The sequence below is a fragment of the Notolabrus celidotus genome, chromosome 8 (assembly GCF_009762535.1).
Source record: "Notolabrus celidotus isolate fNotCel1 chromosome 8, fNotCel1.pri, whole genome shotgun sequence".
NCBI classification, from domain to species: Eukaryota; Metazoa; Chordata; class Actinopteri; order Labriformes; family Labridae; genus Notolabrus; species Notolabrus celidotus.
Window position 1 is genome coordinate 25,734,510 of NC_048279.1, and position 25,310 is coordinate 25,759,819.

At 40.1% G+C, this 25,310-nt stretch overlaps 1 protein-coding gene across 6 annotated transcripts in view; it reads right to left on the minus strand.

Annotated features, from left to right (window-relative positions):
- enox2 (ecto-NOX disulfide-thiol exchanger 2) overlaps nt 1–24,740 on the minus strand; it is a 168,825-nt gene extending 144,085 nt beyond the window's left edge. The window contains exons 1-2 of one of the 6 annotated variants that reach the window (XM_034689708.1): nt 24,564–24,715; nt 7,358–7,456 (exon numbers count right to left, since the gene is read on the minus strand). Coding sequence is in view for 3 of the 6 variants with exons in the window: in XM_034689705.1 (XP_034545596.1) it covers nt 7,358–7,448 (91 nt within the window). In the remaining 3 variants the exon portion in view is untranslated. Of the gene's footprint in view, nt 1–7,357; nt 7,457–7,766; nt 7,890–24,563 lie in introns of those variants that run through there. The other 5 variants (XM_034689705.1, XM_034689709.1, XM_034689703.1 and 2 more) reach the window with 5 other exon arrangements.
- Between the last annotated feature and the right edge of the window lie 570 nt (nt 24,741–25,310).

Genomic DNA, 25,310 nt, shown 5'->3' on the forward strand with positions numbered 1-25,310 from the left:
TCAGCAGTTCCTGCCTGCTATTGTCCGGGGCCGCTGTGACAAAGTTAATTTCTTGCCAGACACGCAAAAACACTTGTGCCAACACACAATAAATACATAACAAATGAATAAAGTGGTGACCCATGCTAAGTGAGCTTCTCTCGAGGGATCAGAGTAAATGCTGGACTCTGTTCATGCTTAGAAGTAATGAACCAATATTGTGCCGAGGCCACCGTGTAATACAATAACTACTAAATATTGATTCCCCATTCACTTTTTATGGTACTTAATACAAGGCTTGAGCTGATCAGGGGTGTTCAACTCAGTCCAGAGGATGCTCTGTGGTGATAAACATCTTTAGCTCTTGGTAAAACACATAACTGGATAACCAAATCTTCCTGGTTCAAACCATGACGGAAAGAAAACGAGTCCAAAGAGAACAGCCGCTGTGTTTGTGTGAAAATGTAAAAAAGACTGAACAGATGTAGACCCACTATCTCCCCACATTATTCATGATCATAACTGAGTGTTTGGAGAGAAATCCACTCTGTGTGTGCACAGTGAAGGACTAGAAGGCCCTGACATCTAGTTCCACTGAGATTCAAGTTTACGCCTGCCGTGATGAGCCAAACAAAGTGCCGATCTCAGAGTCCAGAGCTCTGGCCGGGATGTATCCCATAAGAGCTTTTAACATATACAGTTAATACAGGGCATTACAGTCCTGGCACACTGCAGAGAGAAGATCAAGGGGAGACACTGAGTGCAGAAGGTGTCGTGGATTTGATGGTGATTTGGTCGACTGGATGTTGACTTTAACCAGATTAATGTGAGAAACATCTGCACAGCTGCTACCTTTGGTTTTCATGCTAAAAGTTATTCTACCAAAACTGACAACTTCTTCAGAAGCGAGAAGAAAAGTGTTTAACTAGAGCAAACTGTCAAGGGTCATTAGTCACATATCTTGTTTTCCTCCCCTCTATTGTAGCGAGTGTGGTCCGGCTGCAGAGCCTCTTTGTCTTCAGGCCTTATCTGGCTGTGAAGCACCGGGCTCTGTGCTGCCGTCTCTATTGGCACAGTGATGAAGGGAAGGCCTGCCATCCCAGATAAACCTCCCTCTGTTCTTCCTGCAGCCCAGCAGGCTTCACGTTTGCTGCAGGTGTCACAGAAAATGTCCCCACAGCTATCAGAGTTTAGCGCTGCTGGTGTCTCGTTGGCACCTCTGACGGGAAGTGACTGAAGATGGAGGAGAGTGATAACGGGAAAGTGGAGACAGACGACATGGGGACAAGGCAAGATGAAAGTGAAGAGATGAGAAGAGGTGATGACCAAGAAGCTGGATATTTTCACCAAAGTGATGTGAAACTCAATAAGAGAGATCTACTGCAGCTTTATTAGCTTAATAAGCAGCTTCATGTGTACCAACCACCCAAGCACGAGAAGCTGAACTCCAACAAGAGGCAAGATAAAAAAAAAACATGTAACAAAAGAAAAAATGGAAGTCTGAGGCGGACAGGATGTAGAGAGCTCACAGTAATGATGGTTGTTGTAGCTGCTGCTCAAACACCAGGGGAAATCCGTGTTATGTTGAATATTCAGCAGCCAAACTGTTTCCAGGTGGGATGAGACAAATACAAGGAGACATAATGAAATCTGCTAACAGTTACTTTAATCTACAACAACACAGAATCACAATGGATACAGGAAAGATACAACTATATTAAACTTTCAGGCAGATTCATTGAAGAAAACCAGGAGCCACTGATTCTGATCTTAATCTCTCTCTATTTAGAATATTTACCCAAATAATTCATTGATCATTTGATGTCCTCCTAAAATATCTTGCTTCATAACATTTGGTATTATGTCCTCAACTATTAAGAGATCAGGAGTCTCCTGTGTTTAAAATTCCACTGTCTCATCAGGATACAAGAACTGGCCCATCTGTGTCCACTGAGGCCGATGTTAATGTGCGGACAAACAACGTCCCTGCCACCTTGCCAGGCGGGGAGCAGGACACTGAACTGGCAGATTAGACCACCTGGCCCTGCCAGACTGTCAGCCTATTTATACCCAGAGCCATAATTTACACCAGGAGCAGAGAAACAGACATCCAGAGGGAGGCAGCTCAGTGAGGCTCACATGGTGGAGAGAAAGTAAAAAAAGTAAAATGACCTTCTCTGTGTTATTTGCTCCTTCACCCACCAGGGAAACTTCTTAATGGTTACCAAACAACTGTGGTAACATGACCTGGGTTGTGTTCATTTTCAAAAAGCTAGTACATAAACATGCTTTGCAACACGGACTACTTCAGGGATGTGATATAATAATTGAAGTAGAATAATTTGCCACTATTTTGATTATTACTCAGACATAATTCAAGAAAGATGTCAAACTTTTGCTGTTTCAATCTTCTTAAAGAGAAGAATTGCATTGTCATTCATGACAGCTAATGAAGAGTATTTGATTGTTTGCTGGACAAAATAAGCAATATGAAGAAGAGACTTTTGGCTGTTGTAATGACAGTGTTTCACATTTTGAAGATTTCATTTTTCAAACAATTTATTGTGCAAATAATCTGCAGATACTTGATGGTGGTTCATTGCAGTCTTACATGTGTAAACTGATTTGTAAGCAGTAGATGAAGTAAGATCCTGAAGGCATTATACTATCCCTCTGTGCTCTGACTATAACACTGTGGCCAGTTTTCTGCAATGCCACACAAGACTGTAATGAAGCCTTTGTTTACACTGTCAGAGTTTGATTTGTCATGCAATCAAGGTCTGTGTCAAACAGAGGCAACTTCCCATGATTCACTGAAAGCAGCAGCTTTCAAGCAGCAGCCCTTCTGGTTGAATGACTTTGAGTAAACATGCATGAACTGAAACAAGCTTTGTGTCATATGTTCACTGCAAGAGCTGCTGAATTCTAAAAGTATGACTTCACAGTTTTGAAGTAAACCAGGCTGCAATTAAAGCAGGCATCAAGCTGTTTGAACTTAAAACCCCCAAAGAGCTCAAATGTTTGCTTCTTCTGCAGCTGACATTTTCCCATTAGCTGCAGAGCAAAGTCATTTGGTGGCACCAGTATTTCATTTCAGAAACTTTCACACAATAATGAACATGTCAGCAAGTGAAATTAATGTGTCACTGTTAATGTGTCACTGTCTTTAACCACTTCTATAGGAGTAGAGCATTTAGATCATGTAGAGATTACATATCAGACCAATTATCTGAGTTCAGCCAACTCCGCTGACAGTTTAGTTTTCTGTTATTTTACTTCAATTAAACAAATCTTGTAAACTTTTTACAGTCATGTTGTTCTCACTCAAGTTAAAGAGCTTAAAAGGATGGTAGTCATGCAATTTCTGCTGACTGGCCTGAGTGATCAGACAACCAACCACACATGTTTTGAATCCCACAGAAATCAGAAGCTCAGCATGTGTTCCATATTCATTGTCTGGACAGCAGCTCGACAAATTCTCAATTAAAACTCCAGTCAAATCTGTGACTGTCATTTCTATCTGCATCAGAGAAGAGCTTTATGTGTTGCTAACTTTTGCTAAACTAAGTCAAACAACTGAAATCACCACTGTGTGTGTTTGTATGAGTTGGAGTGGAAGAGAGAGCTGGAGTGTGTGTAGGAGCTTCAACAGCAGGTTCAGCCTACTAGAAATCCAAATTTTGTGAAAACAAGAGGCAGGAGGCAGAGAGGAGTCCAAGATGTTGTAATTAGCTTCCACCATCAGAACACTGCTGCTGTGGAAAATGTTAGAGAGATAAAGACGTTACAGGTTTAAATAAGTTCACTGAACAAACTGGTGGCTGCTTCACTTTTTTAGACTGTAAGAGTTTGCCCACTTACTTGTCATTTTCTGCAGTCCACACAAAACAGTGAGTGGCACCGAGTAGGCAGCAGGCTCTAATGATGATGGAGTCAACTGATTAGATTAAGACTATTGTAAATAGGGCTGAAAGTTGATTCAATGCTGTGAGCTCCAACAGTTTATCCTATTTGTCAGTGTTGAGTGACAGTCGTTATTGATGCGTAAGGAGCTGAGTGTTCAGAGAATCACATCTGTTCTCCTCTCTGAAGGCAGAAAGGTGAGCGAGAGTTTAGTCCTGAGTGTGGAAAACAGGTGGAGCTAAGCAGAGCTAATTTACTGTCCGTGTCTGCTGTGCGTGTGTGCGTGTCGGTGTGGGTGTGTGTATCACATGCTTTGGGCACAGAGAAATACAGAGCGAGACAGCCTCACATGCAGAGAAAAGGTGAGTTCTAATATTAGCATGCAGCTGTGAATGACATGTTGGTTCAGGTCAGAGGTTAACAATATGAACCAACATGTCCTAAAAAGTGCTTTTCCTCTTTCTCTGCATCTTCTGAAATTCATGATTGAGCTTTAAAGCTGTTGCGAGTGACTTTCCATTTGTGTTTATCTTTGGTGCCCGCGCCAGACAAAGCGGTACCTCTTACAACTGTGGCGAGTTTTTCCTGTACACGAGTAGGTTAGCGTGGCCCACAAGCGATCTGCAACAGCTGGAACGATCAGGAATAACTTGCTGCAAATGAAAGCAATGTACCACAAAAGGCAACAACTGCATTAAATAGTAAACACGCTCAAAATACACAAATGATGCACACAAAATTAGGAAACATTTACATAAATTAAAAAGTGCTGCTCATCAAGAGCTATAAAAGAAAGTGCTCCAAGCCTGTACGGGTTGCAAAATGTTCAGTTATAGTTTTTTGATGCAACAGAGAGACGATTTGCTTTGTGCTTGCAGTCAATGGTTCCCCATAAACAAAATATACCATTTTTTGCAGCATAGAACTTTACACCTCAACTTTTACTCCCCCTTCACAGATAAATGTATGCCTCCCCTCTTACAGTGCAGTACTGAAGTGTAGACCTTTCAAAGCAGACGAGAGATGAGAAATAGCAGGACAAAAATGCACAGAGCACTAGAGTGAAAATGGCTCCATCAGTATGTTTAGCTGTTAAGTGACAGTGATTGTCCTGGTCTGTAAAATGTCTGCACTAGAAACTGAATAACAGGTAATATCCTCTCCATGTCAGACAGACACACACACACACACACACACACGCACATGTGTCTGAGCTGCTCTCAAATGTCAAATAGCTGCTCTGTGTAATAACCGCTAAGAGCCTGACAAACATTCCTCTGGCAAGCATCAGTGTTACAGTGTCTGTGTGTGTCTGTGTGTGTGTTTCAGTGTGTGCGTTTCTGTGTGGTCCAGCTGCTGTGCTGTGAGATGAGCAAGCTGCTCTCAGCAAAAATCTGAGACAACAGCATCAGTACATTGAATATGATATTAATGAAAGCGGGCAGAAAAGCTCTTATCACATCTTATAGCTGACTTCAGTCTGAAAAAAGCTGAATGTGGTAGTGTGTGTGTGTGTGTGTTTGTGTTTGTGTGTGTGTGTGTGTGTGTGAGTGTATGTGTGTGTGTGTATGTGTGTGTGTGTGTGTAGCAAGAAATCTGAGCAGGCCTATGAGTCCGAACTGTCGATACTTCATATTCCTAAAAAAAGGAGAAGAAATGTTTTGTATGTTTTATACCTCAACTAGTGCAACCAAAACAACACAGTCAATTCTTTATTTTAATTGCAAAGTTTTGCACTCTCTTCGTGTTGTGGAGGATTACAGTCTCTGTACTATGCTGAAAACATTTGCCTAAGTTGTATACAGAAGTTAAAGCGAGAGCACTGGACTCTTTCAGCTCAGCAGAGAGAGTCGCTTTGCATGCATCATAGTGAGAACTGAGGAATACAAATGCAGATCAAATTGTTCTGAAAGAATTCGTGAAAATAATGTTTTTGTTTATGCATGCAACATTGTTTGTTCTTTCTACAATGAGAGTTGTTCTAAAAATAGACTATTTTGGGGAAAAGAAATCCCAATATATTGCATTGCTTACAGTATCCCAACATATGACAATATATCATATCACCACTCTTGTATCAGGATTGGGATCATTTGCCAGATTGTTGCCAAGACCCAGCCCTACTTAACACTGTCAAGTTCCACTTAGTCTGATTATGATTGAGAGTAACTACTCATACTAATGAGTCCAGCTTGACACATGAAGCAACAAGATTTGTTGACTCCTCTCCTCTGCATATTAGCTTGATTGTGTTTTGGACACAGACTTGGGAATTAACATTTGATCTGCTGCAAATTAACTGTGCAATGCTGGCAGCATGTTTTTTTCCTATAGACATGCTGGTTGTTTTGGGAGACAATGGTAAGACAAATGAACAAAACTCTGCCTTATAGCATCACAGGGAAATGATTCATCTGAAAACTGACGTAGGGTGTTGTTTGTACTAAATTATCTTAATAAATAAGCAGACAATCCAGCTAGATTTTCAGCTAACACCTCATCCAACTGTCATATGGTATTTGAACTGCAGCCCATGTACAGTAATGCAGTCGGTACAGTCAGTACATGCAAATGTTAACCATGTGAGCCTCACTACATGTGGTACAACTGGAATGCCCTTCATGTGGAGACAGTATGGGAGAAAGTGTGCTGTATGTGCTGACTACATGAGAAAACAGTCTTCCCAATAAGCCAAAGTGTCTCTTTGCTCTGTGCAGACATGTCATCAAACCATCCTGACCAAGCAAGAGATCTGGTGGTGTTGCCCAAATATAAATATTACAGATCATTATTCTGATGAGAAAAGCAAACTGCAGGATATGCAAACAGGTAGGACTCTCATTTGTGAACTCGCCCCATCACTGAAAGTAGACTGAGATCTGTATTTGGCATGCAGCCCACATCTCCATGTTAGTAGTTCTAAGGCAACCAGGCAATTAGAGGAGGTAGCACTGCTGTTATCTGCAGCTAAATCTGAAGGCAGACTCCAGCATTAACAGCCTGAGAGGAAGCAGCACCTGAGCCTCTGAGACAACAAAGAACAGCTAGCGAAATACTTTAAGTGCTTCTCTGGAGTGAAGGACATCTTCACTTACTTTGAGCCTCTTCAAATCTACCACAAATCATAAAGACATCTCACTGTAAGAACATTACAGGTGTGTGAAGGCCCTTTTGACAGGCAGGGTTTAGAGTTTACTTTCCTCTTTCACTGATTTTCAGCTTGAGCTACAACTTTACTTCTGAAAAAGGTTATATTTTCTGATCATTATATGAAAAGGCAAGATGATGGGAAGTATTTCAGTTACACATTTATTCACTGGGGAGTTGTTGTATCTAAGTTAATACCAAGAATGTCAAAGACATGCTGATTAAACCTGAAGAGGCCAAGGAAAAAATACACTAAGTATGGACGTGGTGGATCAATGTCCTGTTGAAAGTCTTACTGGATGGACCTTGGATGACGATGAGATTGTACCTTTTAAGCTGTTGCAGTCATTAAGCAGGTTCCTCTTAACACCAGGCCACTTCACTCCAGCAGAGAGGTTGTTGTGATGCTTCAGCTTCATGTTGAAACCTGGAGAACATAAAAGTAGATTATACATTGTGAAAACAATAAAATGCCTCTTCATTCATGATTCTCAGTAACATTAAGAGCTATGGCACTTAAACCAGAACCATTTTGAGAACACATTTCTGTTTCAGATGCCATAGCACAACCTCAAGGCTGATCTACATTAGTGATATAAATGTACTACTTTAAAACTCAGATGTAGACTGACAGTCTCTGTATCTGAAGGCATGCAGTGTGTGCAAATTCTCTTCCTGTTACATGATGGTTTACTGAACAAAAGAACAGACATGCAAAAGATTAAATAATTACTTACTTAAATGTCCAGAAAACTGAATCCAAAAAAGGTCTGACAGATAACACTAGGGAACCACAAGGAGCACAGGAATAACGAATAACACCTGAAGCTGGTAAACACAGAGACTAAATACACAGTACACTAGGTAACGAGCAACAGGAGTGGACACAGGTGAAAGTAATCAGGGTAATCAAAGTGGAGGGAATCACAAGAGCAGGAAGTAAAACGAAAAAGACACACAGGAAGCAAGAACTACAAAATAAAACAGGAAATAAAAAAACTTGACTCAGAAACACAAGAGAAAATACACACACAAGGAATACAACACAAGACGTGGATCACTAATAAACACAAGGAGCAACAAGACATAAAAATAAAACAGCAAATAAAAGACAGATTACAAAACAAAGAAAATATATAACTAAACAAGAGCGACTATCAGCTCAACATAATCAGCTCAGTTTCAGTCACCACTGACTTAAGCAGACAAAAAACTTGGAAAAAGCTCTACTCGGTGACGAGGAAACTTTATGATCAACAAGCTTATTGTTGGTTTACTCGCTGAGCTGCTCAAACACACCAGGGGAAAAGAAGGAAAGCACATATAGGTATAAGCCACATGAAGTTGTAATGCCCAAATCAGACTTAAGACAAATCCAACATGACAACTTAGCTTCCATTGACACTACAAAATCTAGAAACAACACACATCCGACCCTCTTCTCCAACAGCACACTGTTTAGCATTCAGCAAATGTTACTGTGTTGGTCAATTACTATACAAGCACACATATGAGGTAAAAGACCAGCAGCATGAATCTTCACCACATACAGCAGCAAATTACTGCCCAGCATTGAGATGGAGGAGAGAGTTATTACTGCTATAATTAACTTTCTGAGGCTGTACAGTCAAAGCTCAGAGGAGTACAAGGACACAAACTGCTGTGTTCACATTAACAGCTTTCATCCTCAGCTTGTTGGTTTGTATCTCATCTTCTTTACCTACACCCTGTGGCAAAATGCCAACCCTTTCATGACCCCTTTCATTGTTTTTCCATCGTGCTATTGTTGGTGTGAAGACCTCTAATGCAGCACTGAATACTAAAATGATGAGCAGACCATGTTTCTGTAATCCCTGAACATTTGAGTGAGGAGGAAAACTCAAAGGCAGCCTCCCACAGCAGACGACTGTATGTGGGATTGTCTGAAGATGAGCAGAAAAAGGATCACACACCCTGAAGATACATTACTGCTCATTAAGACAGAATATAAAACACAGCTGGTCACTGTTATTAACGGCAAGAGGTGAATCTATTCGGGAGATTCAAATGACCACAGTGGATTCTTCATCGTCCCACTGCACATGTTAGAAAGAATGAAGCCTTTAGCTGATGTGTTTTGAACGATCACACAATCACAAACACAAAAACTGCTACTCCAGACGTGGATCAGATTATTTCAGGCTATTGATGCTGTGATGAAGGGACAGCCTTGTCTGTCATAATGTAGAGACGGTCTCCTGAGCCAAATCTCTCACTACACCCTTGTACCCTAACCCTCCTCAGCATCCGGCTCATACACACACAAAAAAGTGAGCCGTAATGAAAATCGATGTAGGTGTTGGATGTATTGGCAGTCCAGCCCAGGGGCTTCTTTGTGTGTCATCTTTATTAGTCTAGAAAAAGAGTGCCGGTCTCTAGCCTGCCTCCTCCAAATAGGACCATATTGATCAGAAGGTCGGGCCGAGCTGAATCCAGCTCCTTAATTGTCTGTGTCACTCCTCATTCTCAGTCCAGCAGCTGTCAGTAGTCTCCCAGGTAAACCAAGGCCACCATCACTCGGAGGCAGGGTTCAGATTCAGACAGAAAACAGTTCACACAGCAGACGGGATGTTTTAACATCAGAGCAAATCAGCTGAGAGGCTCCACACCTCAGATTTCTCTCATCACTTCCAGCACATTTATCAATCCATCCATTTATATTTAAATTTCTCCAATATGGCCACTGCTCACTTAGGCTGATCCTTCCTCCAACAAATTCTGACTCCTTTCAGTGATTAATTCTCATAGATCACACTCCTCTGCCCAACCGTCGGAATCACATTCATGGTTAATTAACTACTTAGAGTGCTGTCAGCATTATACAGTGAGCCTTGCACAACATATAAAATACATGATATATACCTTACATACTGCATGTTTAAGCTGCTTTACTGTATTTTCAGATTGCTGAGGAGCCCAACATATTATTTCAACCACAAGCTCAACAGAGGTCCTTGCAAATGGCCCCCACAGCACATAGTTTTCTTGAGATAAATTTTGTCTGGCTTTCTTCCAAGTGTCAGATGTATAAGTAGAGGCAGCATCAGCAATCTCCTGTTTTGACACCTACTCAGCAACTCCATAAAGAAGAAAAAAGCACGCTCTCTCTCTTGCTGGTCTTGTTTGTTTTTAAGGTCACAGAGTCATCAGTGTTCATTTCTATCTGCATCATCATGTTTGGGTTCTTTCCAAAGGACTGAGACTGGCACTGACACTTTTGGGTTCTTTGAGAGAATGCCCTCTTAGCAGAGATTCAACCCAAAAACATGAGTAGCTCTGGATGTGTATTCATCAGTCATGAGTGTTACAGCAGATGCCTTAGACAAGTCCCAGTCCCAGCTTTTGCTCGTTCATGAAGGGCTGGTATGATTCTACTGCTGAAATGTGGACCAGACGGAATTGTATATTGCGGCTCCTGTTTTTAAATCCTGTATTCTAAGCAACTGAGTGTTGTGATAAATCAAAGAAAATGCCAATAGCATTTTTTTGTATCACTTTGCTCTCTAAGAATTACAAGTAAAGGAAGTTTCATCGCCATAGGGAGCACTGAGTGGTACTGAACAATGGCGGCACACCTTATTTGTTGTATCCACTTGAAATCCACATCCATGTGGTACGTTGAATTCGAAGTACTATTTATGCATATGCATGTACCAATAGTACTGTATCAGAACAGGCAGGTACGAATATGTACAAGTAACTTTATAATACTGTATAGATTGTTCAGAGTTGAAGAATATATAAACACTATGTTAACAGATCATTCAAACACAGTCAGTTCCTGAATCTAGGACCAACAGCATTAAGCTTCCATGTGCAGTAAACTGGCAGAGGGGATGAATGCAATCCCTCATTAGCTCTAATCACTGTGTTGAACAATGAACACAGACTTACTCTTCCCCATAACCTTATGAATTACAGGATTTTTCCCTTCCATACAAAAAGCTCACAAAGGCAACATTTCTTACTTTTGTGTGCTAAATTATATAACTAACACTTACTCAGAGAAATGACCCGTTTGTTATAACAGTTCAGTATTAAACTTTGCAGAGAAGCCAGTTATTTTCATTTCATTCACTTGAAAAATAAGGCACATTAATAGAAGAGGTGAAACGTTCGCAGGCCAGAACAAAAGGATAAACGCAGGTTGAGTTCAGCTACCTCTGATTCCATCACTTTCTCTGAAGGGAGGAAATCCAGCCTAATCCTTTCACACATTAATCCAGATGCCTGGCTGATTCAGACACAGAGCTCTAACAGAATTGTATCCTGGCTTTAGAACTGGAGACATTTCAAGTGTCTGGCAGCTGATCAGCAGCTATCTTTCATCCAAAAGTCACAGAGACGAGCCAGGCCTTTCTTTACTGAACCTACCAGGGAACGATTGTGTTACAGGTCTTCATTTATTCATGTATTTATTCTATCATTCACAAGTTTGGAGTCTGAAAGGTTGGAGGGCAATTAAATCAACTCAGTGTGAGGAATATATCTAACAACAAGCCTGCTACAACAGCTTTCCTGGATAAAAATAGTTAAATGAACAGTTGATTTTATGTGTCACTCCTCCTGTAATCCTAAAACAGAAGCAAAGCTACATAAAACCAGTGAAGTAGGACAGACAGATGGAAACTCATAAAATCCTTAGAAACCAGGGACACAAAGACTTTGAAATCCACCACAAAATCTAATTCCAGTTCCCATACACTTTAAGTATGTAGATAAAATTCTCACAGGACAAGATAGCCAAGGGTAAAACATAAACAAAGTCCTTTCAGCTTATCCACAACTGAAGATTTAGTTCAAACACTCAAATTAAAACCGATCACCAGAACTGCCTGATTAAAAACCGAGGTGTTCGTCTTTAAGAGAAATAGAGCATTCCTGGAAGTCGTTTCAATGTCATCCTCAGATGATCAGCTAATTAATGCCAAACAAAGAGTAGAATACAGCTCACATTGTTGATCAGCTTATGTCTTAGAAAAGTCATGCATATTAGAAACAGTAATCATTTGGTGTTATGAACACTGCACTAATGCACTGGATTATAATAAAAGTACATCCACCACTCCTCCACTTGTCAAAGTCATTGCAGCCTCCTGAATTACTGGAGTATGAAATTAATTGACTTCACACCTTTTGAGGAATTCACATCAGATCAACATCCACGGAGATCAGATGAGGAGATTTACCCCAAAGCTGAAAGCCACAGAGCCCAAATGACCGACCGCGGGGAGATAGAGGAAATTGTAGAGAGGTGGTTTTAACAGCGATTCAGTCTGCCGGAGGTAAACACAGTGTTTTTATAAAAAGGTTAATGTTTGTGATGAGGAGGAACCTGTTATCAAGCACCAGGCTGTGTCCTGAAAGTAAAACATGTGCCTATGTTACCCTGTGTGTAGAGGCTATGGTCATTATATGTTACATATAGAACTACAGCATATCCCATGTGGCACTTGGAGTACGAGTGAGTATATTGCTCTGTTTTTTCAGCCTCCAGGGAAGTCTACAGTGTATGCTCCCATACTGTCATTTAAGAGAGTTTATTTTAGCACCAAAAAGGAATGTGATGTTAAAACTTAAGAAACAGATTTATTTTTAACATCTGTTTGAGTGAAGCAAAGCAGGAGGCAACATGAGACCTCGACTTGGGAGGTTACTATAATTAAGTTACAGTGCCAGTCTGATGCCTTGTTCTGCACACTTGTCTTGGTTTCTACCGCTGCAGTGCACAATGAATTTAAAAACAACTGACATGATGGTAAACACATTAGAGTGATGTTAAAGCTATGTGAAAATATTCAATTAAGAGTGCCTTACATCACCACAGAAAGGTTAAAAAAAACAAATTTGTACCTTATTAAATTGACCTAAGCTTCATAATTCACATTGAGTTCATATTTGGGGGTTCATTTAGCCACAATAAAGCTGCACAGCTACGCTTCAGTAACACAATTTTCTGTCATTATCATGTCAAGGTGCCTTTCTTTTAATCAAGGCCTCTTTCAGGATCACTGTGCACTACTATAAATATCTATGAAAGTATCTATTGGAATTCATCTTTAATTACACTCAAAGATAATTATTAAATTAGATACAATTAAAGTAATATCAGGTCCCTTTGGTACCATCAAAGGCAAATGTGAAATGATCTCATTTATGTGCCCACAGGTATTATACTGGCTGGCTGGAGGATGTTTTCTTCTCTGTGGAAGCCACAGTTACGAATAAGACAAACTTGTCATTTCAGGAAGGGTCTCAGTGTAAGGAAACTATCACTTTTGGGTGAAGTGCTTCATTTACTAAAATACTTGTGCACTAATTCATAGACATCCTTCATCGTTATTACCATTACTTATTGGCTGTGTTAAATACTTCATTCTGATTGGTCAAAACCATACATTGTATAAATAATGGATGCAGTATCAGTGACGTCACGCCATCTGTTTCTGAGGCGCTGTTTTGAAGCCAACCTTCGGTTGAGCCATATCAGAAATGCTGAGGTCAACCTAACTGCTGTCGAGCTAGTGTGAGGTAAAGAGGTGGGCTTTGAGCCTCCTAGCCAACAGCTACAGTGTTCCTGCCTGTCAATCAAGTCAGCTGTGCCTCTCATAATGGAAAACTCATAATCTAAATATATCCAAAATTGCTGCATTATGAAAAAAATTCACCCCCCGTACAGTGTGTGCCGATAGAGAAATGAGCTAGCCAGACTACACTCGTTTTTTGTGCCAGTCTGTAAACATGTTTATTTCTGTTGTAAAGATCAGCTTTTTTGAATGAGTGTGTATGTGGTTTCCGGTACTTCCGGAGCCAGCCTCAAGTGGACGCTCAATGAACTGCAGTTTTAACTCTTCACGCTTCGATTCTCACGGCCGGAGGTTCCCGCTTGTTCTCCCTGCACAATAAAGCACTTTAGATTGTCACTGCTTGGATGCTGCTTGGTCAAAACCACTTGGCAACGGTTATTAACTCCAGATAGCTAAAGCGACACTGGAGACAACCTGATCACACGCAAAAATGTGACTTTTTCAGAGTTCTAGTAGACAATATGGAGGGTATTGTTAATATAACTTTCAATGTATTTGCATAAAGAAAACAAAACTTTAGATTTACCAGTCTCCAGCGGAGAAAAGAAGAAGAGAAGACGAAAAGCAGCACTGAATTTAGAAAGGGATGCTAAAATACACAAGGTGCTGCAGAGTGAAAGAGACATTAACCAAAGGATACAGACTTGAAGCAACAACAAACTGCAGCATGGTTTGGTGTTTGGTAGTGTTACAGGACTGGTTAAGTGGGAGAGAAGAAAATGTCAACAGACTTTAAAAGTTAAGAGGAAGGAGACCTATTATTGGTGCTGCCGTTATTTTCTGTATCTGTTAAGGTGAAGTAAAATCACTGACGGTTTTATGTTGCCATAAATGAAAATGTTTAATTCAACGTTAATTTGATCTGTAAGTTGGCTGATAAGAATACAATGGAAGTTCTACCAACTTTCAAAACTAAGGGACTATCTTTTTAGCTGTATTAAATCATAATTTGAAGTCAATTGAATCATCTTTAGATCAATACTCAGTGTCAACTGGTTCATATATTTAGTCTGTGACGGGGTAATAAGCAGTATAATGTGTGTTATGCCAATATTATATCCTGCAGGGTGTATTAGAGCAGAGGGGTCTTGTCTCACCCTATCAGGACTCTATTTGGCAGAACTACCAGCTGACAACACATTATCACTCACTAATTCAATTTTCTATTCTCTTACTTGTGTTATTCTGTGTCATGAACTTCTATAGAAGCTGACCCTGAAAAAAAACGTACTGCTTCGTTGAGATGACATCCTCTCACCGCCTGCCTCTTCCCAAACTCCCTTGAGGGCCGATGAAACAGCTCATAATGAGAAACATCACCTTTCCTCAACCCAAGAGGGACAAAAACTATTTAGTGCAGAACACTGGAAATGTTCTGAACGTGGTGCCATCCACTGAGCTAAGTTTAGAAAGATGGCCTCTGGCTAGTCAGACAGATTTAGCAGACAAAATCAAAATAGTTCTGGGGCACCTCTACAGCAGACAAGACAAATGTTAAAGACCCAGCATTCAATGAAAAACAAACAAGCAGAAAATAACTCAGGAGGACAGAAACATGACACTGATATCAAGAAGCACAGGGTCGGTTAAGGGCTGTATTGACTGACGAGTATTATGTCCTATTAATAGATTGCAGTAATAAAAAACCTTTGGCAGCATTCAAATATCTGGCAAGGATATCCAGGAGTGTTGAAAACCTATCAGTAGACTTAGACCTCAAGAAGAAGGGAACACTTCTGCTACTTTAAGCTTTCAGACTGACTCAAAACAAGAGTAAACGACAGGTTATAAAACCAGGTCATAAGCTGATGACTCATTTTAATAATTGAGCTGATGTCATAGCAGGCCTACGCTGTTTGAACAGTACTTGTTAGCAGATATAAACCTTCCTTCAGCAGTCATCTGAAAGCTTCTGAGCTCCTGAAATTGTGTCTTGATGTATTAAAGAGCGCTGAGTGCAGCCAATTACTCAGCTGCATTAGTGAGGCTAATTATGTCATAGGCATTAACCCCATTATAACAATAACACATGTCAGCACTCACAGCATTAAACAACATGTAAACAACCTCAGCTCCTTACCTCCAAACCATAGTAACTGTATGGGATCAGATTGAGAGACAAGCCCCAATCTACTTTGTTTAAACGCCAGATTAAACATGTGTTCTTTCCAAATCACACAGCTGCATTATGAGCCTGTGGCAGATTGACAGTCGGCCTGCACTGATGATCATTTATAGTGATGCATGATATGATGTATCCTTGTACCTCTTCTTTTATATACACCACACTGCAGAAGATACTTGATACATTGTTAAACAAGCCGGGAGACATATTTCACCCTGCATTGCACACTACGATGTCATTGTGAATTATATTGTGATAATAAGTGGTCACTGTCATGTTTACATTTTCTAAAGAAGATAACGTGATTAAAATATGTAATGCATGGTCCTCAGAGGTTTCAAGACCACAGGAATATCACAGCATCTATCTTTGCTTGTCTGATTAAAGTACATTTTTTGGTTCTCATGTAAACTGCTGGTTATGCAGATATTAAAAATACAGGAATTGGGGCTTCACCCAATGAGTAAGTTGCGCACCATTATAGCGAGCGGCCTGGGTTCGATTACGGCCTGTGGTCCCTTTCCTGCATGTCATTCCCCCACTCTCTCCCGGTTTCCTCCACTATCCACTTCCTTTCCTCTATCAATAAAGGTGTCAAAGCCAAAAAAGTATATAACTTTAATATACAAATAAAGGAATAGGAAATGATTTGTTCCCTTATCAGCTTTTAAATGAAGGTAATCATTAGTTATCAGTACCGGCTGAGAAATAGCTCTCTTATGCATCATCCATCCATCCATCTTCCTCCACTTATCAGACTCTGGGTGGCAAGGGGGTAGCAGTCTCAGCAGGGAAGCCCAGACACTCCTCTCCCCGGCCACTTCCACCAGCTCCTCTCTTATGCATCATGTTTTTTTTTAAAGTCTTCCATCCTCTCTCAGCACGAGCACATTATTGAACTCAATTTAAAAAGACACACCTGTGAAATGTCTCTCTAGCTTATGACAGACGTGCTGTAGAAAAATAGTCATTAACATGTAACATTCTAATTGCATCCTATGTATCCAGCCTCTGTGTATCTAAGCCTGTATACTTCATTAATATTCCTGAACAAGCTTTCAGCCTCTCTAACATTGGACGCTGGTAATGAAGAACACACACACACATACACATACAAACACACACACACAGTACATTGGGGCTTTGAAAGCAGACAAACTGCCCAGCACTCTCATTTTAATTTCAAGTAATGAAAATGTTGACCATATGGTGGTGGAGAGTGAGTGTGCTGTTATGCTGATGCATTTACTGACTTGGCATTGCAGAAGGACACATATTTCTCCTTTTGTGAACAAAAATGGGACGTTTATAGGCAGAGGTATTTTCATTAATAATGCAGACTGCGCCCTGAGAGGAAGTAGCATGGATATGGCCTGTCCATTACACTACAAATGAGACAGTGACTAAAGAATGTACGATTTTAAACTTAAATCTGTAAGTCAGGGCTGGGCGATAATTCCTGATGTATTTTTTCACAATATAAATATATTTATATAGCAAATGCTCGATAAAAAAGAATATATATTTTAATATTAAGATATATTTAAACCTGTCATTACACCCCCAACCACTAGAAATGGAGGGGCGCTAACGTGCCTTAAATGCTAGTTGCCACCAACACTAGACAGAAGAAGAGGTCAGTGAACAGCCAATCATGTTGCAGGGTAAGAGGTAGGCAGGCTTACAGGCATTTGGAGTGTAAACACAGCTGGAACGAGCAAAATCAACACTGAAGAAAACAAATGTCCACTGCGACCATCGTGAATAACCATGATGCATTCACTGCACTGTGGGAAACAATATCACTACGCCCATAACACGCAGTAACCTTACAGTGGAGTGCATTACTCAAAACTATACACCATTTGATATATATTTGTTGTAAATTTAAATCAAATTATGGAAATTATCTGAGAAAGATAAGAATCTACAAACTAAAACTTGACATAAATCTCATCTTACACAAAAGACCTGCTTCCTGTCAAGCTGTATTGTTGTGTATTATTACTATTTAAATCAAATTTTTATGTTGTTGCTTTGGTATTTTATTTTATTTTTATTTTGTGTTTTGTATTTCCTTTGGTTTTCATTAATACAATATTTAGTTTTTTTGTATGTTAAGTTTGAGGCATGGATAATAATGTGTCAGAGTTTTGCAATTTGTATGTGGAAAAAGAAAAAAACCCAATAAAGAGATTAAAAAAAAAAAAAAGACCTGCCTCCTATTAACAAAGTCAAAAATGATGGATTCAAAAAGCTTATCAGAGAATGGAATCCAGACACAAGCTTACTAACCGTCTGGTTTCTCCAGCTTTCACTCAGGACCAAAAATCTGCCTTTAAATTTAAAAGGGATTAATGATTGATCAGAGACTGAGTGGATAGACATTGGGCCTCATTCACTAATAAATGCGTAGAGATGTTCTTACTCTGCGCATAAAATAAGTGCTTACGCAAAATCACTGTCGGATTCCTGACACGTGCGTACCAGCCAATTATGTTCTCACCACTGTGCGTATATTAGTGAATCAGAATCATTCTAAATTGACAGGCACGTGCCCGCAACCTGCAATCAGCATACTACCACGCCCCAATTCATCCATATAAGGACATCTGTTCGGTGCATCAGGACGCTGAATTTCACCTCGGCAGAAATAGAGGTGATTGTTGTTTTGGAGGTCGAGGCAAGAAAATCAACACTTTTCCGAAGCGTATCAGAGCAGGAGTCACCATGACCAAAAAAATGAAGCCTGGGTTTCGTACTGAGGCTGTTAATACTGTGTCTCTTGAGGTTGCCACCGTGGCTCAGGTTAAGAAATAATTGTTTGATATTAAAGTGGACGCAAAAAACATAAAATAAAAGACTAGCAGAGCAGAAAAGGAGGAAGGAAACTGGAGGAGGACAAGGACCACCTGATCTGACAGCTCAGGATTAAAGAACGGCTGCGATTATAGGAGACACCTCCATATCAGGAATATGTTCCCAAAACGAGGGATAAAGTGATGATATTCAACCGTCGCCTAAGGGGCGTAGAGTAACTTGCCACCAGCTGTGCCCAAACACATCCAATGAGCCTTCAGCAGTGTGTGGGCATGGATGTTGTTATAGCGCACCTCTTGGAGGGTACACTAGAGACTTAATCTAAATAAAACAAAAAAATATGCTCATTGAACTAACCATCACCAACTAGCCATCACCAACTAGCCATCAGTTTCTTAGAGCAGGGGTTCCCAAAGTGGGGGTTGCAAGACACAAATGAGGGGTCATTAGATGTCTTCTAGTAAGAATATATTGATGAATCCCAGATTTGTGCTTCAAACGTGCATACGCACAGTTTAAGCACGTATTTGTGCGTACGCACTGTTAGTGAATGAGGCCCATTGTGTCTACTATTGAAAATACGGAGAGAATGACTAACTCACTAAACCTAGGAACAGAAAAATGTTTGCATTACTGGGAAAAATGGACTGTGTACATAGCGTTGAAGGATTAATAAGCCATCACTGTATGAACTGACTGTATTTCCACTATTATAACACATTGATGTATAGATGACCTACTGTTTCTGTTTCACTGAGCTACCTGTGCCTGTTTAAGAAAATAAAGTAAAAAAAAAAAAGAAATAATGATTGATATTTCTCGTGATAATTATCGATATCGACTGATATGAAAAAGGTTATTGTGATATATGTTGTTATTGTATATGTTATTGTGAACATATTTTTCAATATCCCCCAGCTCTATCGTCAGTGACAACTTAAGCACACCAAAGTTTTGCCTGAGCAGATATAATATATAGATTAAAAATAAATAAATAAACGCTGGCCTCAGAATAGCCCTGCAAGCTTGAGAATGGAGAATGAAAGAACACTTTGAAACATACTGTAGTCTCTCTAAGGTGGCAAGACCAGGGATCTGTGCTGGACTCAAAACCACAGAAAGGGAATAAAAGATCTTTAGAAATGTTTCAAAATAATCAAAATAAGTCTTCTTGCAGTTCCACCGAGGCAAGAAGTAAAATGAAAAGAAGAGAAATCTAAGTGTACTTTTGTATTTCAATGGACATAAACAAATACAAACTCTTTGGTGTTTGAAGGTACCATTAGGTGTGAGGTCTCCTGTGGGTTTCACTACACAGTTTAGTCAATAATTTGATAAAAACAGAATTTCCAGCTCCTAATTTGGCAAGCTTCTCCAAGAAATGTCAAGACAATCCAATGGGAGTGGACAAGAATGAGCATTAAGCACACAAAACTACAAGGAGTGCCCTCGAGAAATAATGACAGCCTATAATAACAAGCCTACCTCAATGTAAGTTGTTCAATGGTACTTTTAAATAATCTTCACTAACAACTGGGTCTGTGTTTTTGAGTATACAACTTATTTAATTCTTATGAAATGTGATGCTAAGTAGACACACCTCTTCTTTCGTCCAACATCTCCTCAGCACCCACAGCATCAGTGTCCATTTGTCTCTGTCCTGAGCCTTCAATAAGTCAAGCACAGATCCATCAACCAGGCCAGCCAGTAGATCAGGTAACACCGACACTGCTGCAGTTCTTATTTGTGCAAAGCAAGGTCACAGAACAACATGGATGCTGGATCAATCAGGCAGATTAATGAAGCACAACCTGCTGACATGACCAATATTGACACCCCTATTACATCTTGGTTCTGCAGTCCTTAGCACAGCTTAAATAAATCAGGCACAAGAAGAATGAGGCAGGTAAACTCCTGAACCTAATCCTTCACAGCATAAACAGAATACAAGAGGAGTGTGAATATATCAGAGACAGAGCTTTACCTGGAAGTGAACCTCAAACTGTCTCAGAATTAAAAAATCATCTCAACAGCTGTAACTGTGAAACACTTCGTTTAAACCATACACTGTATTAATAGTGGACGTAGTATCCGTGACGTCACCTGTCTGTTTCTGAAGCGCTGTTTTGAGGCAAATCATTGACGGGAGCCATATTGGATATGCTGGACTCAACCTAACTTCTGTCAAGTTAGTGTGAGGTAAAGCAGGTGGGCTTTGAGCCTCCTCGCCAACAGCTACAGTGTTCCCGCCTGTCAGTCAAGTCAGCTGTGCCTCTCATAATGGAAAACTCGTAATCTAAATATCCTCCAAGTTGCTTTGATATGAAAAAATTCACTCCCCTGTGTGTGGCGATAGAGAAATGAGCTATCCAGACTACACTCGTTTTTTGTACTAGAATGTAAACATGTTCATTTCTGCTGTAAAGATAGTCTTTTTTGAATTTGTGTATGTGGTTTCCGGTACTTCCAGAGCCAGCTTCAAGTCCGCACTTGAGGAATTGCAGTTTTTGACACTTCCGCCTTGGCTCCAATTCTCACGGTCGGAGGTTGCCGCTTGGATTAAACTCTTTCTTTACATCAGAATAACAGGGGAAAGCAGAAAACTGTCAGATTTGAGAAGATGAATTCAGCAAATTAGAGCTGCATAACTGGTAAAATAATCAACTAGTTAATATAACAATAACAAAAAAAATGTCACCAACTGATTACCATTGTTGTGATGCCTCTGAAATCTGACAATACATGATGCAATTTGTACAGCAGCCCTGCAGCAGACAGAGATAACTGCAGACGTTTTACAGCTTAAAGCACCTAAAACATCATCCAGCCCAGAGTCAGGTTGTATCCCTGACACCAATGACCTGAACAAATAGCATCTCCTCTTTTTAATGAATTGGAGGATTAACCTTTGCCATCAGCAGTGCCTCTTACTGCAAAATGTGCAGTCAAGATTTAGGATAATACCCCTGAAAACATGCATTAGGACATTATTGGACTTTAATCCTTAGACCTGAAGGCCACCATATATATCACGGACATTAGGTAAACATTAGTGACTCAGTAATCCTGCAAATCTCTGCAAAGTAATGAACCTCATCATAAGCAGCATCAAAATGAGTTAATTTCCCGGGCGTCTTCGGTAATGGACCTTTACATTTTCAGAGGTAAGCTCTCATTTTTGCCCTCATCAAAGGCTGGGTCTCTGAGCAGTCGGATAAACACCACCATCTTGATTTTTATTATTTCTTTATCACTCACACAGCGCTCATTAAACTGTCAAACTGCAGAGTGCAAACCTGAGTTTATCATATTTCTCATAGCAGGCATAATTTGAACAGGAGCAGTGTACAATTTGACCCCCATTGCTCAACATAATGATGCAGTTCATTTAAAAACAACAAGTTATTCTAGTCATATAATCACTTTAGTGAATTTATGTTCTTTATATGGCAGGTAAACTATAACAATGACAAACAAATTTGTCATTCTTTCATACATATTTTCCTTTTGTTTGTACAACTGCATGAACAAATAAAAGTACAACATTTTAACTGTATGAAATATTTGTTCAAATGCAGCTGCTTATTCAGTGCTAATGCCTAATACACAAGTGGTGCAGTTTTATGACTATTTCCTGCAGACAAGTGCCTCTTCTAACAACATCACCTTCCTTTTCCCTTGAGAAACTTACAGCAAGTACTGGCTGGTCATTGGTGGTCCAGATCAGGACCAGGTTACCAAAGCAGCACGACTATTCAAGGGCCACAACAATATGATCTCAGCTTTACTCACCGCTTTACCAAATAAGAGGGTCAGTCAAGGTTCAGCAGTGAAACATTTCAACCTCTATACATGTCAAACAAACTCTCTCAGCCAAGATTAAGGCTTCCTCAAAAATGGTGGCTCTTAAAACACTAAGTTGTTAAGCTCAGCATTAACATTGCTTACATCCTATACGAGTCTTCAAAACGTAGCCTTTAAATTTGCTGTATTTGGGGTTATCGTCTGCCCGCTGTGCTAAAAAAAATGACTAAAAATGCTCAGGGGTGTCAAACTAAAGCCCGCGGGCCAAAACAGGCCTGCCAGAGGTTCTGATCCGGCCCGCGGAATGACTTTGCAAAGTGAGAAATTACAGGGAAGACATTAACTGCAATTTTGCAATAGAGGTAACCACTATTTTAAATTAGTCCTCTGGGGGTCGCATATAATCATATCACTGACAGAGCGCACCTGAACGGCCCTTTTTTTCAGGACTTTTTTTCTCAAAGTGAGAAAATAGATGACTTGCTGTTTGCATAATCTGGTTGAGATTCATAAAGACTTTTTAGAGCACTATAAGATGATCCATTAACTACTAACACTACCACTACTACACCTAGGGGTGGGAATCGAAAACCAGATCCGACTTAGAACCAGTTTCAATTGATCAATTCCATCGGAATTGTACACCTCAAATGTTTTCGATTTTTCTTAACGATTCATTTCCCAGCACGACGTCACGTTGCAGTACGTCACACACCCTGCAACGCAGAACTCCTAGGCGCAAATACCTCAAATATGCTTAAGCATGTGCCGACTCGGCCTCGAAGCTTGGGTTTTGCGTCGGGCCGAAGTGGAGAAGGGTTCCATGTGAACATGTTTGCATCAGGGAGGCAAACCCCAGCCTACCTCTCCCCTTTCAGATTCAGGACGCCTCCCCTCAGGCTCAAGGGGGCCACATCCGGACTCACGCGGCCGAGAATGAGGTCAACCTATTGTTCAGTATGTTCAAGTTGAATATGTTCATGTTCAGTCTTGTGCAGACATCATTTTGGAAAAAATTAAATGGTTCCTTTTGTTGCGGAAGACTGTTTCAAACTACTTTTTTTCCCCCCGCAAAAAATACTCAGGAATCGTTAGGAGAATTGATAAGGAACTGGATTAATAAGCAGAATCGACATGGCATTGACATTGATAAAATCTTATCAATTCCCAGCCCTAACTACACCCCTGCATACAACACTGTCCAGAAAGCAAACTGTTCATGCTGGAGCTGAGGGGTACAAAATAATCAACTTTACCTTCCTCATTATTATAATCTCTGTTATTTTGCAGTCAACATTACACTCTGCATCAGGTGAATGGGTAACCTGTGTGTTTGGTGTGTTCGCAGCATGTTTCAGGGCTTAAAGAGTCAAACATTCAGCCCCACTATGAGACTCATCATGGTGAAAAATACAACAGCTGCTTTTGCAGAAAGATAGTTCATTAAATGTGAACATTTTCAGAATGTACTTTTTTGCACTAAAACAAAGGGAACAATGTAGAGTTGTTGTTATTCATAGGTTATTATCTTTTTTATTTTTATTTTACTGGTCTGGCCCACTTCAGATGAACTTGGGCTGTATGTGGCCCCTGAACCGACATGAGTTTGACGCCCCTGGTGTAAATCGAAACTTCTGCAGCTCTGCATTTTCGACGCTCCTCCTCGCCTCTTCCTGTCACACTGCTCTGTTTACACATTTGAAAGGAGCACTCTGCTTGTACCATTAAAAGTCCCTAAACGCATTATATTTGTCAAACGTGGGAGAACTACAATCGTGGTAACATGGCCCTCCATATGTTTCCAAATAAACGCTGTATATATCGTACTGATTCATTATATTATTAGTCAAGCCTATTTGTTGTTTCTTTGTATTTATAGCTAAGGTTATTGTTATTATATTTTTATTTTATTTTTTACTGTAGTTCTTATTCTTATTCCTATTCTTACGCCTTGTACAAAGAGAGCACAGTTTACTAAAGTCAAATTCCTTGTGTGTTCAAGCATACTTGGCGAATAAAGCTGATTCTGATATACCGCCATGCTGTGTTCCTCATAGTAAACTTCTGCAGATGAAACACGTTCAGTGAAGCTAATGCTAACTACAGTTGTATGAGGTTGTAAATAAAAAGAGGAAAGCGAAGAGGAAGAATGCAAGTACCTGCCTGCACTGTCTGTTTCCCTTCATGCTCTTTCAGTCGGTAAAACTATCCCCTGTAGTCCAGGTGCCACTTGGAAGTCCTCTCTCTGTCGTGTTCGCTGAGCGGATAACCAGAGGGACCAGGAAACTCCGGTTAGCACCAGTCAAATAATGGCGGAACCAACTACGGCAAGCGAGAGGCCGACACGTGCTTTTTGTTGACGTTTTTTCAGCGAATCACAACACATTTGAAGTGGTCTCTATTGGCTGAGATTCTAACACTAAATTACTGTCTGAAATAGAGTGTTAAACAGACTTAGAGGTAGTGGAAGATACATTTAGATATTTATATGGGATTTTACTTCACCTTGTAAGTAGAATAGAGAGATAGAATAGAATAGAGTGTACTGTATTTATTAAGAAATTCCAAGTTAAATAAGCTGGGCTGTGAACCAGGGGCGTGTCCAGAGGGGTGGCAAGGGGTGGTTGGTCCCTCTTGGCCATCCGTGTACCACCAAAATAACCTAGATGATGATTGTTTATTTTGCCTTCTCAGTGGCAGAACTTGTGGTAAAATCAACTATTTGGGATGTGTAATGCTGGTATTATCTTTGTTTACAGTGCAATGAAGCACAACCTGCTGACATGACCAATATTGACACCCCTATTACATCTTGGTTCTGCAGTCCTTAGCACAGCTTAAATAAATCAAATCAATTTTCTTTTGTCAATTTCTTAAATTGTGAATTTAGACACGCGTCTTTCTTT